The sequence below is a fragment of the Labrus mixtus genome, chromosome 10 (assembly GCF_963584025.1).
Source record: "Labrus mixtus chromosome 10, fLabMix1.1, whole genome shotgun sequence".
Lineage (NCBI taxonomy): Eukaryota > Metazoa > Chordata > Actinopteri > Labriformes > Labridae > Labrus > Labrus mixtus.
Window position 1 is genome coordinate 3,962,225 of NC_083621.1, and position 15,489 is coordinate 3,977,713.

General features: G+C 42.1%; 1 protein-coding gene across 2 annotated transcripts in view; it reads left to right on the forward strand.

Annotated features, from left to right (window-relative positions):
- ldb2a (LIM domain binding 2a) overlaps nucleotides 1-15,489 on the forward strand; it is a 117,683-nt gene that overhangs the window by 59,641 nt on the left and 42,553 nt on the right. For both annotated transcript variants that reach the window (XM_061047606.1, XM_061047607.1), the window contains exon 3: nucleotides 9,445-9,617. In XM_061047606.1, the coding sequence (XP_060903589.1) occupies nucleotides 9,445-9,617 (173 nt within the window). The remainder of the gene's footprint in view (nucleotides 1-9,444; nucleotides 9,618-15,489) is intronic.

The following is a 15,489-nucleotide window of genomic DNA, read 5'->3' on the forward strand; positions in this document are numbered from 1 at the left end:
TGAGTGAGGCGGCCCAGAAAATATTTGAAGAGAAACAGAAGACTATACTGCGCTTGAAATGGTCCAAAACTTGCTAGCATGACTACCATTACATGCTTATCTATCACTCTGTCACTCCGGCTACGCACGCTGGGTTTTATTAGGACAGTTTTGCTCGAGGAGACACAACCAAAAAAAAAAAAAAAAAACTCCTGCATGGTTTGGTGAGGTGGGCAAGAAGCAGATCTGCGTATCACCTGAGCATCCCCCCCCCCCTCCCTCCGTCGCTCGCTCTCTCTCTCTGTATCTGTCTCACCCTGCCTCACTGTCTTCCTCTCTCTCGCCCATTACCCCTCAGTGAGTCTTCTCTCCCTCATTGACAAGCCCTTATTTTTTTCATCTTCCCTCCTAGTTTCCTCTCCCTCTCCGTCTCTCTCGCTCTCTCTGTTTCTCGCTCTCTTTCATCCTCCGCTCATTTTTTTCAGTCCCAATCCCTCTACCTCCCCCCCTCCCCCTCCCTCCCTCCCCCTCCGTCTCCTCAGAGCTCCTCCGCATTAGCAGTCAGCTCCACTCCTAGACGTACTTTGTTTTTCAACCGTGGTGGAGGCTGAGCGAGGGAGGGAGCGAGATACAGAGAAAGAGAGAGAGGAAAGAGAGAGAGAGAGCAGTGCTAAACAGAGAGAGAGAGAGAGAGAAAGAGAGAGAGCATCATTTACACAGTCATCCAGGCCGAGCGGACCCTGCAGCTCGCTCGCTCTCTCTCTCTCGCTCTCTCTCTCTCTCTCGCTCTCTCTCTCTCTCTCTCTCTCGCTCTCTCTCTCTCTCTCTCGCTCTCTCTCTCTCTCTCTCTCTCTCTCTCACTCTCTCTCTCTCTCTCTCCTCAGCCACTGCTCACGATGCCAAACATTTTATGTGTTATTTAGTCATGCCTGACTTTATCGAATTTGAAAAACATGCCAGTCACGGGTACACCCCTCCCTTGCCTCCCCCACACCCGCACCCTCACCCATCCACCAACATCACCCCCCCCCCCCCCCCCCCCCATCTCTCTCTCTCGATTTGAGACTCTACCATCCAGGTCTGACCTCGAGAGCCTCTCGAGACTCTGTCTTTGGGGACATTTCACTTCCAAATGAAGTTTTATTCCCATGCTTCAACTCCCCCCCTTGTCCTCCTCAACACACACACACACACACACACACACACACACACACACACACACACACACACACACACACACACACACACACACACACACACACACACACACACACACACACACACACACACACACACACATACATACCTCCTCCTGACCACCCACCCACCCTGGGGGAAGGGGAGAAAGAGCATAATTCTAGCCAACAGAGTGTTGACTCTAAAATGGATTATTTCTGCTTGGAATCAGAGGCCATGTGCTGCTGGATAATGTGGCTGTCCCGTTTTTTTTGTTTGTTTTTTTCTTCCCCTCAGCCGCGTTCTAATGATGGAGATTTGACAGGCAGCAAAAAATGTAGAGGAACAGAGAGACTTGTTCCAGTCGGCGAGGAATGAGAGGCTAAAGGACAATCCCAACATGCTCGCCTTCATAATCCCAAAGTCAGGATTTAGACTTCTTTTGTTTTTTTCGCTTTTATTTAACAGTCTGGTGTTGCTCAGGGTGTAGACCGGGGTCACTCTTGGTGGGATTACAAAATCGATTCACCAAACCCAGTAAAAAAAAAATATAGAACCAAACACTAAATCTATGAGTTTGAGCTGATTCTAACATGTTTTATGATCTTGTTTTATTTACATGCAAGACAAAGTGACTTTAGGAAAGTGTTTCGGCTTGGTCTCATTTGGGAAGGAAACGTCTGGATGTTTCACTCAGTTATCCTGCTTTGAATTTGTCTTCTCACAAAGTTCAGTGTTCCCCTTTCTTACCACATCATCTAGTAAGTTCTACAATTCACTTATCAGACGCTTTTATCCAAAGCGACGTACATCAGAGAGTAAGTACAACACAAGCAAGGATCTAGAAAAAAGGGAACAATGTCAGTAAGAGCAAACGATCAGCTTTGAGTCTGATTGGACACACAGGTGCTGACAGGAAGTGACCAGAGGCAAAGCACAACATTGAGGGCAGTTCTTGAGAGCTCTAATCAGTATAGAAACCATCTTATAAGTCGTCGTTATCAAACAAAAACCATCGTCACTACCATCATCATCATCAATAATATGGAGGCCATCATCATTAAGTTAGTAGGTATTCATGAAAGAGCTGGGTCTTTAGCTTTTTCTTAAAGGTGCAGAGGGACTCTTGCTAGTAAGTTATTTCTTATTGCAACATTTAGCTGAACTCCATTCTCCAAATATATATTTTTCCTTATTTCTGCTTCTACCAGCTCACCTTATTCCGTCTGTACTTCTCTTTCCCCAGCACACACCTGCACCTCTGGCCTCTCACAGCACACACTCTTTACTGCACCAAGCTGTGTTTTTATAGTTTCTATACCTGGAAGGTTCTGTGTCTGTTTTAAATACTTTCTTCATCAGTAGAATTGATTTTTTTATAAATGTGCCCATCAAAAGACATCACAACGTGGACTCACTTTTTGTGAGTATGTTTTCACAGCAGCAGGCTTTTTCAGTAATGACATCTATCAACATATTCAGAACCATCATGTTGTCCAATTACATCGGCACCAATCAGGTGCACTTACATGCAAACACACAAAATATATAAACAAAATCAGAAGTAGGCGTAAAATAAAACAGGACATGCTGCACCGCAATCTATGACTTTACAGGAGGGCGACTATCTCTCTCTCTCCCTCTCTCCTCATCTCTCTCTCTCTCTCTCCCCCCCCTCTTTCTCGCTCCCCCATCTCTCTCTCTCTCTCAATCTCTGTCTCTCTCTCTCAATCTGCGTCTCCCTCTCTCCCCGTCTATCTTTCTCTCGCTCTCCCTGTCTCTCTCTCTCTTTCTCTCTCTCTCACCCCCCATCTCGCTCTCTTTCTCTCTCTATCCCCATCTCTCTCTCTCTCTTAATCTCTGTCTCTCTCTCTACCTCTCTCTCACTCTCTCTCTCCCCCCATCTCCCCCTCTCTCAATCTCCGTCTCTCTCTCTCTCTCTCTCTCTCCCCGTCTATCTCTAATTCTCTCTCCCTTGCAGCAGCAGAGCGAGCAATTGTCAGTTGGGGCGAGCAGAGATTGAGCACTAGTTAATGTTTTTTTTCTTTGACTGATAAAAAATTGAAAAATGAAAAAGGCTAAACGAACACACCTCAGCAGCTGTTTACATACCGTACCTGTGTGTGTATGTTTATGTTGAAAACACTTAAACTAGATAGTGAGCACCCTGTGGTGTAAAGGTGTTAGAGCAGACTGGTACATGCTTCATAATATGGGGTGCTCTTTTGCTAATCTTTGTCATTTATTCAAATTAGCCAAACTACCCTCTGATCCCTGCATACCCACTGGTAACTGCTAAAGTGCTCCCGTGGGTACAAGTAGCCCGGGTTGAGAATCAGACTGACATTAGCCCTACATTAAAAAAAAAGAAGCCCCCTCATTCATTTTAATGAAGCCATTACATTGATGCAGCAGGAGGCCCGAGCCGCAGCAAACGAAGGCTCATCCAACACTACGTTTAAACCATGGCTTACAGCAGCCTCTGACATGACATTTGGTATAAACACATTACTGGTAGATTTGTATGAAGCCTTAGGTCTACTCTTCCCCCTTATGTACATGTTCATTTCATTCTTTTTTTGGGGGGGACTTTATTTGAAAGGACAGACCTAGAGAGACAGGAAATGTAGGGAGAAAGAGAGAGAGGCGGATGACATGCACCCAGCAGCGTCCTGATCGGGACTCGACGGGGACTGTATGTGAGACCAGAGCACCTACTTTTAATTGTTCTAAAATAATACAATATATGTAATAATAAAGTTTATGTATAAAGCCAAACATCACAGAGTGCTTAACAGAACATGAAAAAAACCCAAACAGTAAAATACACAGCAATAAAATCTAAAATTAAAACAATAATGTAGCAATAAAAAATAAGACATGGAGAATAAAATAGTAAACAAATAGAATCATGGGTTCAATTGATTTAGAAGAAGATACTGATGTTGATAGTCTGAGATCCTCAGGCGAGGAGCCGAGGCGCTCATGCTCGCTCTCCTTTTTGTTTTTTAAGTTTGAGGTGGGAACAGTGAGAAGGTTCCTGCCTCAGGATCTCAGGCTGTACAGTGGATGGTAAGGGGCTCTGGAGCCAGACCATGAAGTGCTTTAAAAGTAAGAAGTACAACTTTAAAAACTATCCTAAAAGAAATCGGAAGTCAGTGTAAAATAAGTTTCATAGCTCTTGTAGTACTACCTCACACTTACTTTATATTTTTTCTTCTACCATGTGTGTGAATGACTTTGGTTAACTTAAACCTATAGTTAAGCATAAGTGTCTTGCGTTATAAGAGTGTGACTACAAGATAACATCAAACATGCATTGTGTTCACAACTGCAAAGATATTCAACAGAAAACAAAGATCTTCATATTTAGGAGATGTGTCATTAAAAGTTCCTGGTTCAGATCCCCTGCTGTGCGTTTGAGTGAGTGAGTAGCACCTTATCCCTCAAGTCTCCGCTGGCTTTGCCCTCGAGCAAGTGGAGTTGCTCGTGTGGAACTGCCCGGTGATGTTTGGATGAAGCCCGTGGTCGCAGTGCAGCTCTCAGGCATGAATGTGTGCAGGAGTGTGAAGCAGGGCGGTGCTCAGAGTGAGTATCTGTGTTCAGCAGAAACCCTATAGCTATATATAGAGAGAAAAAAATAAAGGCTTCAAAGAACAGGATCTTTACCGAGGAATGTTGCTGCTCAGATGTGATGTAGCTGGTATGAGTCGCTCTGCAAATGAAACGGAAATTGTAATATTTAGCTCATGCATGTTCCTGCAGACGCGTCAGCTTTTGTCCCAATTGAAAGCTGTTTGACACAGCTGCTCTCTCCGACGGTGCTGTGCAGAAGCATCGACATCGACTTTTCTGAGTAAAACCTGCACTTTAGCATCTCATTTTAGACTTTCTCCTTGCATTATTCTGAAATAAAGCTCTGCAGAAAATCATTTTAACAAGTCATTTATGATGTATTGACTTCATTCAGACTTTACTTTGAGAGGTTAAGTTGTTCATTACTAGTTTGTCTACTGACCAAAATAACTGTGACTTCTTTTAAAGGCTGCACAGTCCAGTTCTTCATGCTTCTCACACATGCATTATTTATTTTCTTTAGTTTTCTAAACTGAAGGTGGAGTCACGACCTTTGACTGAAACAGAAACAGATCAATAGTAAGGGTACAGATCCATTCTGATGAAGATAAATCATTAAGTGTTGGCTTACTTTCTATTTTAAAAAAATATTATTTTTTAAATGGAGACATTCTGGCAAATTAGTCTCTTCCTTAAAGTCTTTCCTTAAACACCCGAGTCCCACTGTCTGTGATGTTTTCAGAGTTTTCAGAGTCCTATCTTCACTTTGTTTACATCGCCGGGACGGCCGGACGGCTCATCCCCTCACGTATAAAAGTTGTTTAATTGAGGGACTAGAGAAAAGAAGAATAACATACTGTACTCACTGCTTAACTGTGTTTCTAGATCACGCTCATTTCAGGTAAATTTACATGCAGTGTGAAGATACGAGCATAATAAAGATCGCTAGCATTAGCATGCTAACACAACAATGCAGCGCAAGTTGTTTTGGTTTCATGCTGGTGCTCAAGGGCGACATCTGCTGGATCAAAAAATCACATATAAAGCCTTTAAGCATCATGAGTTGATTTTTATTTGCCAACCTTAAAGCACTATTTATTAGAAACAGGACTTTCTGCATGCTGGTCTGGTGGAAAGGACATGTGTTGCAGGATTTGAGGATTTTATTTAGGAGGTGGGTTGTGATCTTCATCAGTGTTGCAGAGGTTGAGAAACTCTAAGACAAAAAAGCTCAAAGCTGTAGAGCTGAAGTTTAGGTATGGTGCAGTTTTTATGAAATTGGAGGAAGACAGAGCTCCTTTTTAAAACCAAACTAAAAACCGTTTGTATTTGTCATCATCTCCAAGCTGAGGGGCATCACAGGACATGATTTCATAGTATAAATTACATCCATGCATTCAGGGATATGTGCCCTGCATGCCATCACATAGCATCCATAATGTAATGTGAAATGTAAAGCCTCTCTCTTCCTCTGCATCATCCATTCTTCCGCTTGAAGCCTGCGAACACAGAGGAGAGACAAACCAGACGAAGCCCGAGGGCTGCAGAAAAAAACCACACTGAAGACTCCTCTCCCTCCCTGACTCCTCCTCCTCCTCCAGTTTTCATCATGCAGCCTGCTCATTGTCTCGTTAGGCTTCTGTAGAAGTTTGCATAGCAGAAGTTATCCGTCTTAATAATTCAGTTTAACGCTAAACTCCGTTGTGGAAATCGAGTTAGTCTGAAGAATGAGTGAAAATAATATCCTCTTTCCTCACTCATGAGTGTGATGATCGAGAGGTCCACATTCATGATGCCGTCAGTCACCTGTTGGAACGAGTTGACTCTACCTGGCTGCTCGGGAGGATTTATTTGACGCTTGTTTCTGGGGGGGAAAATCAGACTCAATTTAAAAATAAAGGATTTGAGTATTTATCGGAGGTTGAGCAGGTTCTCTGAAGGCTGCAGTGCGTTCGGTAGTCGTGAATCGATGGTTTCAGGACAATCCTTTCGTTTCTGTAAATCTATAATGTGCCGGCTGCGTTGAGAATCTTGTTTCATGAATTGGTCACAAACAGAATGAATCAATAGCACATATTTAGCAGTCAGATTTCTCTCCTTTGCTACGACACAACTATACTTTTTTTTCTCAATGATTGTGTAAGAAATGGTTTAGCACTTATTGTTTTTTGTGCTTTTCAGCCTTTAATGGGGTTTTATAAAAGGGGAATATGAATGGATGCATGCTCTGTATTTTCTAATGCCAACATTGCGTGTGCATGATTTGAGGATTTAGAAGACGAAGAAACCTGAAGTGAGTTTTTTCAGCGACTTCCAACATTTGCAGTGTTGCGAGCCGCCGGCTGTAATGAGTCCTGAGAGAAGAGTCAAATCAATAGACAGCAGGCTTAACAATCTCTAACGTGTTCTTGGGATGATTTTTTGTGTGATTGAAAAAGGGTCAGACAGAAAAAAAGCTGAACATATTTGCTCTCAAATGTTTAATCAATTTCATTCATTTGAACATCTGATCAGTCTCCTGCTTCCTCAGAGGAGCTTAGACAGCCAATAAAAATGTTTATCCTGATTAATGAATCTACAGCAGATGTCCTTATAAAGCTGTTCGTCTTCTCTCTGAATCAACTATCTCACTTTTTTTCTTCCCTTTTTTGGATTGTGTGCTATTTATCTCCTTTGATTAGCTTGAATTGAATCCCGTATTTTAGAGAATGTTTGTTGAACATTTAGTCTAACATCTAGTGACATCATATCTGTGCTTTGTTGTTGTGTTTTATATTTACAGCATTAAAGCTTTTGCGAAAAATCAGTGTACTTCTTGTGATGACAGATACAACAGAAAACTCAAAGTATTTGGTCTTTTTTTCGATTCTCTGATTTTTTGAATTTTTTTAAAATCCAAAACAAAAAATGCCGACCAGGATTTACATTTTTAAATGTACTGAGAAGTATTTTAATATGCCCGAGTCTCTATCAGGAGTCCTCTGTCAGATTTTTTGTTTTAGTGTCAGAGAAGGTGGAAGATGCATAAAGCGTTTGTTTGCGCTGAGAAGAAACATTAACTTGGAGAGTATCTCCAGTGTTGTGATGTATTTCTTAAACATGATAAAACCAATCACAAGATAGAAGGCGGGACATAGCGTTGGGAATAATTTGATTGGATCGTTAGCTTCGACAAAACTTTTAAATTGGTCGAAAGATGAGTAAACGCCCCGTAGTGCAGGATGAGTCATCAGACATTTGAAGAAATACAAGACAAGAGAAAATACAAATATGTTGATGTAAAAATGCTTTATAGAAACATACTGCAGATAAATGAACATTCAACACAGGAAGTCTGGATTCAGTGTTGCCAGATGGAAAATACAGCAATGTCGTACTGCAGCTTTAAAATTATCGTATTTTACTTAATTACATACATTACTACATTAATTTAAATAAACAAACAAAGAACAAACTTTTAAGTGTAAATTCTTTGCGAACTGCTCCGCCTCCAGCTGCTGTGTAGCTGAGTTAGTAGCATCTGAAGTTGTTGTGATGTGCTTCTTTTTTCAGCCTGTCTGGCATATCGTACCACAGGCGTTAGCAGGGCATCAGGTGATGATCTGATTGGCAGTTAGAGCCTGGCAGCAGAGCGGCGGGCGTGCCGGTTAGGTGCTAAATGGTGCGTGTGTGATCGCTGTCTCAGTCATGCTGATATGATTGGTTGCTCTCAGATCACATACAATGTTTGTTATGGGGACATTGAAATTGCCAAATTATCGTACATTTGGCCTTTTCTGCAATTATTGATCGTACATCGTACAGAGGGCAAAATTATGGTACAAATACGATAGTTAGCGTAGATCTGGCAACACTGGCTGGATTATAACTGGAAAATGTGTTTTTCATTTCATTTCATGGGGACGTCAAAGAAAGGTGTTGCAGATGAACATATTTATGTAAGCTATCTTAAATTAAGCAACAGTAAGATATTCTTTGTTTTTTTTCCCTCCATTGCGGAAATTTTGAGAAAATTATTGACAACACTCGCATGACTCGGTGTGACATATTAAGCAAGAGCCAAAATATGATTGTCTTAGCCTAGCATGAAAGAGCTAAAGAAGGGAGGAAAAATCTTGCCATGCTTTTTCCCCAAAAAACATAAAAAAAAAAACGGACACCTTTCAGCCCTTCTTAAGCTCTTTTTTTTTACATCTTTTTGGTCAAAACTTTCCACAAACATACATAAAAAATAATCAGAATAATGTGATTAGCTGATTCCCCTCGTTTCCAGAGCAACTGCTAAGTTAATCACCAGGCTCCAGCTCCACCCTTGAGGGTATAAGAGGGCTGAGGGTGTAGAAAAAAGTGTCTGATACAACTAGCAGGGAGGAATATCAGTTTCAAAATGCTGAACTAACTATTTGTTATTTTGTCAAAACTGGAGCTAAGTATGTTATCAGCATTAGTACCGAAGAAGTTCACGACCCAGCGTTTGATTCTAATTGAAAGAATCAAACCAGTGTTTACAGTAATCACAGTAGTAACCTCTTAATTGCACAGTCACTACTGAAGTAGAAGCTTAATCCCTATCACTTCAAACATCATCATCATATTGTATCAGTGATATTCTGCAGTAATGTCCTCCTCCTCACTCTTCATGAAGCTCGTCGTCTTTCACATTTGGTTTCTTCTGTGTTTTAACACCCCGCTCTCTCTTTTGTCTCCCCGCAGCGATCGGCCGGACGTTGATCCCCCGTTACTTCAGCACGGTATTCGAGGGAGGGGTCAGCGAGCTCCACTACATCCTCAAACACTCCAAGGAGTCCTTTCACAACTCCTGCATCACCCTGGACTGTGAACAGTGCACCATGGTCACCCAGCACGGGAAGCCGATGTTTACAAAGGTAACGCTTGACCCCTGGGAGTCTCTCACCATGAATAATTGATCACAAGCTATGATAATGGACCATGGCGCTGAGTTTAACTGGTTAGAGATCAAATCCTTACATGACCTTTTATTCATTTTTCCTGTTTCATTTTGTCCCTATTCCTCCCTGGTGAAAAGAAGTAATGTTTATTTCCTGCATAAAATATAATGATCATGTGTTATCTGATTAGTTTCTTTGAGTCTTAAATGTCTTAACTTACACTTCCTCATGATTCACAATGATCAAAGTCTTACAATAATAGTCTGGTGATATAATTTAAATCTGTCGCTGTGATTATTTTACCATCTCAAAGAGACGTAATTATAACATTTGATGTTTTGACTTTACATGCACAGATACTGGTGATGATATTCTGAGATCCAGCTTATAGTCTGGGACGGACAATGACTGTCCATGTTTTACAAACAATGGATGAAAGGATAGATGGATGGGTGGTTGGTTGGTTGGGTGGATGGTTGAATGGATGGATGCATGGATGGATGGTTGGATGGTTGGATGGCTGGTTGGTTGGATGACTGGCTGGTTGGGTGGATGGTTGAATGGATGGATGCATGGATGGATGTTGGATGGTTGGATGGCTGGTTGGATGGATGGATAGATGGTTGGATGGCTGGCTGGTTGGGTGGATGGTTGAATGGATGGTTGGATGGTTGGTTGAATGGATGGATAGATGGATGGTTGGATGGCTGCTTGGTTGGATGGTTGAATGGATGGATGGATGGATGGATGGATAGTTTAATGGATGGATGGATGGCTGGATGGTTGGGTGGATGGTTGAATGGATGATGCATGGATGGATGGTTGGTTGGTTGAATGGATGGATGGATGGTTGGATGGCTGCTTGGTTGGATGGTTGAATGGATGGTTGGTTGAATGGATGAATGGATGGATGGATGGATGGTTGGATGGCTGGCTGGTTGGGTGGATGGTTGAATGGATGGATGCATGGATGCATGGATGGATGGATGGATGGATGGATGTTGGATGGCTGGCTGGTTGGGTGGATGGTTGAATGGATGGATGCATGGATGGATGGTTGGATGGCTGGTTGGTTGGTTGAATGAATGGATGGATGGTTGGATGGCTGGTTGGTTGGTTGAATGGATGGATGGATGGTTGGATGGTTGAATGGATGGATGGATGGATGGATGGACGGATGGTTTAATGGATGGATGGATGATGGATGGTTGGGTGGTTGGTTGGTTGGTTGGATGGTTGGTTGAATGGATGGATGGATGGATGGATGGATGGATGGTTGGATGACTGGCTGGTTGGGTGGATGGTTGAATGGATGGATGGATGATGGATGGATGGACGGATGGTTTAATGGATGGATGGATGATGGATGGTTGGGTGGTTGGTTGGTTGGATTGCTGGTTGGTTGAATGGATGGATGGATGGATGGATGGATGGATGGATGGATGGATGGATGGATGGATGGATGAATGGATGGATGGATGGATGGACGGATGGTTGGTTGAATGGATGGATGGATGGATGGATGGATGGTTGGTTGAATGGATGGATGGATGGAAGGTTGAATGGATGGATGGATGGATGGCTGGTTGGTTGAATAGATGGATGGATGGATGGCTGGTTGAATGGATGGATGGATGGAAGGTTGAATGGATGGATGGATGGATGGATGGATGGTTGGTTGAATGGATGGATGGATGGATGGATGGATGGATGGATGGTTGGTTGAATAGATGGATGGATGGATGGCTGGTTGAATGGATGGATGGATGGAAGGTTGAATGGATGGATGCATGGATGGATGGAAGGTTGAATGGATGGATGGATGGATGGATGGTTGGTTGAATGGATGGATGGATGGATGGATGGATGGATGGATGACTGGTTGGTTGAATGGATGGATGGATTTCCCAGGCAGGAGAGCTAATATTGCAGAGGTAAAGAAATATGTATTCTGTAGTAGAAAACGATATATTGTAAAGGTAACACGTACCAAAACATAGGATATTTTTTAAAACAGAATCCCACTGTGACATCACAAGGAGAGCAAATTTGAAACAGAGCATTTTTCTCTGTGTTGTAAGACTTATGCAGACCACAAACAAAGGACTGGATGGGTTTATTTCACATGTTGTGGGTCGGTAGACTCTCAGGTTACCCAAATATATGTTCAACAACACTGTAAAAGTGGATTTTTCATAATATGTCCCCTTTAATAATTCACTACAACGGTGATTCAGACTTTAACTGTGTGTTGAAATCTAGCATTAATAAGCACTCTACCCACAATCTCCAACTCCAAATACCTGGACTAACCAGGTATTTGGAGTTTAGAATTGATACAGGGAAATGTCACACACAGCCATATTTACCCTCTTCACTTATCAGCATTTTTGCTGAAGTCCACTGGCATTTCTCATGCTCAAGACGCCGACAGATTGTTAAGCCCTCGGGTACTCCAAAGGCAATGCTAGGGGGACATGAATTGGGTCTTTGAAGAGTGAGGTGCAGCTTCCAGTATAAGTGAGAAACAGGCAAGAGGAGGCAGGAAATAGCAAAGGAAACACAAATTGCGCAGGTGAGATAATCCAAACCTGACACTGAGGTCTTGTGAAAAGCACTACAGCTGAGCTCATCTGCTTTTGTCTTTTGGGAGAGAATCCCCCTGTGAGCCCCGAGTGAATATCTGCTGCACCACTGTCTGATCCACATGGCTAGCTGACTCTTAACGCTCTTCTGCTGACTGTCTAAATGAATCTGAGGCCAGATACCTTGTCAGCGCCGAGCAGGCTGAGCTAAAGGGATTCCATGTTCCCTGTAGCATGAACCCTGAGCTTCAGCACCGGACCGGATTGTTCTGACATTAAACAGCTCTACGCCCTCTTGTTTTCGCGACTTGACAGTATGCACTCACTTCTGTGTATGTGTGTGTGTGTGTGTGTGTGTGTGTGTGTGTGTGTGCGCAAGTATGTGTGTGTGAAGTGTGCAGAGTCTGAAATTAACTTTTTGGCTGACCTGCCACGGGCTGTGGTACTGAAGAGAAAAAAACATCACAGCAAAAGAAAATTTCCATTTTAGCACTTTTCTACTATCAAATATTTTGAGAAGAAATGGGGAAAAGGAGTGCACAAATCAGTCCAACTTTCACTGCTGTGATTCAAGACTTTCTATATTTCTATCTTTATTCAGTTTATTGATAATTAGGCAGTTTTGCCGCTCTATTCTTGTTTTTAATGCTTTTGCTCTTTAATGTCTACAAAGTAAAGAGTCAGGATGAGTAGAGTTGGTTCCACTATGGATCACTATGGCACTTTTTGGAGAATACCTATTACTTCATCTAAGGCATAGAATCACACTGCACATATACATTTTGGTAAGATGAAGCTCCTAACTTTTGTTGTGGCCACTGTGCAGTGTCACTCCAGCCCTGGATGCCGCAGGTGTCCGGTCATTCTTCCTAGTGTGCTCGCAGCGCCATTATGTAGAAGAGTAAAAGCTCTTGAACAATCAGACAGAGACTATGGCTTGTGAATCGAGGATCTGTTTATTTCTCTCGGAGCAGTTCTTATTATAGCATCCCAATCATCCCATTATTGGCAATCATCACACTGGGCAATTACAACATGTGTGCTATATAAAAAAACATTTCCTAGAAGTTTATTGGCCGGACGATCTGGTCTATTACCAGGAAAGGGTGGGTGGGTATGTGTGTGTATCAGAACATGACCTTATGACCTGGCTAAATTCAGGGGTTAGATAACCATTGGTTTGTGCCTGTTGCTTACCAGATTGTGTATTTCTGTTATGATTCAACCTTTCAAACTACAACAGTATCGGTTTAACATCGGCATCGCTCGATATCCGCCCTGTTGACCGACATCAGAAAATCTGCAAATAATATGCAATGAACCGATCTTAGTAGCCGATGTTTTCTGTTGTGTCGTATAAATGTAATGCTAACATCCAGTACAACTAACTACTAATTAAGAGAAGAGGTCACCTGTTGGACAAACTCTGTTGTTTTCATGGTCAGACTTGAGAGAAAGACGGGCATCGTGGGAGTCTTAAACCGACAGAAGTCGTGAAAATAAGATTGGAACCCGCTGTCGGCTGAGTTGTTTTTATAAACATCGGTTTCTTTCTCTGATATTCAAAATCGGTGACTCCCATTGTGTAGAAATAAAAACACTGAAGTGAGATGAAGAGACTGAGATCTGCATATTGTGGACATAATATGCAGTTAAAAAAAGTACAATCGCAATAATACCTTACCGTTACTTCTGTGTAATTATTACCGACTGAAACCAAAAACTTAATGAAGGAGCCATGACGGTGTGTTTTTACCTCTGTTGATTATTTGTTGTGTTTTCCTCTTTGGGTTGGCTATCACTTCCGGTTATTTGCAGTGGGAGATGTTTTACATGTTCAGTTTTGTGGCAGGAAGCTAGACAAAGAGGGTGAGTGGGTTTGCATATTTTCTATTGACCGTTGTTGTCATGGTAATCATCTTTATCATGTTCTTTTGGACCTTCTGTTTAGAATAGTTTTTCACTCTTTTGTTGAATAAATCAACAAATGTATCTGGATTTGAACGAGTCACAGTTACAGGCGCTCTTAGTGTGCAGCTTTCTTCAATCTTAGCCACCACAACAATTCGTTTTTGCATTATTTTCTGTTATTTGGGAACGTTTTGGCTTGCTCAGATGAATTCTTCCATCAGAATCTTTCTTGATAAGGTCTGTTTTAATCTTTACATACTAATAAATGTGAATTTATTGTCTAAAGTTTCTCTGATTAACAATATGGTGATGAGATCAGGGCTCGATATTTCTGTGATTTTTCAGAGTCTGCTCAAAGAATAATGGAGACGTATTAAAACCTTTGAAATAGAAATGATGCCCAAACATAAACCTGAGCTGTATCCCTCTGCCTCTACCGTATACACATGTTTTAATTCTTTACATTTGTATATGGAAATTTAAATGAAGCAAATTGAAGCATTCAGGCCGTATTCTTTTCATCATTTACACATGAAAAAGTTTGGAAGTAGTGTAGGGCGGGACCTTTAATGTAACGCTGCAGAGTCAAATCCTATCACCATTTTGGATGTGACAGGTGTTTACCTCAGTGTGTGTGTGTGTGTGTGTGTGTGTGTGTGTGTGTGTGACTTAGTGTATATTTACACACATGACTGCACACATGTGGGTTTGTGTTGATGGGGGTTCACGGGGTCAGACCACATTTTCTGTACATTTGGAGGGGAGGTGATTTTGTATTCATGTGGTGGTTCATGGGTGGCGAGGGTCGGACATGTTTTGTGTGTGTGTGTGTGTGTGTGTGTGTGTGTGTGTGTGTGTGTGTGTGTGTGTGTGTGTGTTGTTGGAGGGGGGGGGTGTATGTGTTTGTGTGTATGATGGTGGTGGGGATTATTGTTTTTGTTTTCGTATCGGTAAATGAGAAAGAAACCTCCCCAATAACACAAACAGGAAGTCTTTTTATGTTGCTTTTTTTTTTCTGTGTGTAAACAACGGCTTCCCAAAAGGAACAAAAAAAAAAAAAACAACATAATATATTACGAGTGTCCGATATTAACAGTACATAACAGAAACAGAACGGCCCAGGCCCGGTCAACAAAAAGCTAAATTTGATGCTCGCAGCGCTGCGCTCTTTTCATCTTCCCCCTAAATTGGATGAGAAGAATTAATTCATTAGAAAAAAAAAAGAAAAAAAAGAATTCCAATAACTGAGCGTGTTCTCCCTGAGCTCCCAGCAGCAGCGAGCCTGCAGCTCTGGAGGCCCGAATCTCAATCAGCTCTGCCTCGCCTCGCTTTCCTCAACCAAACCCCCCCCT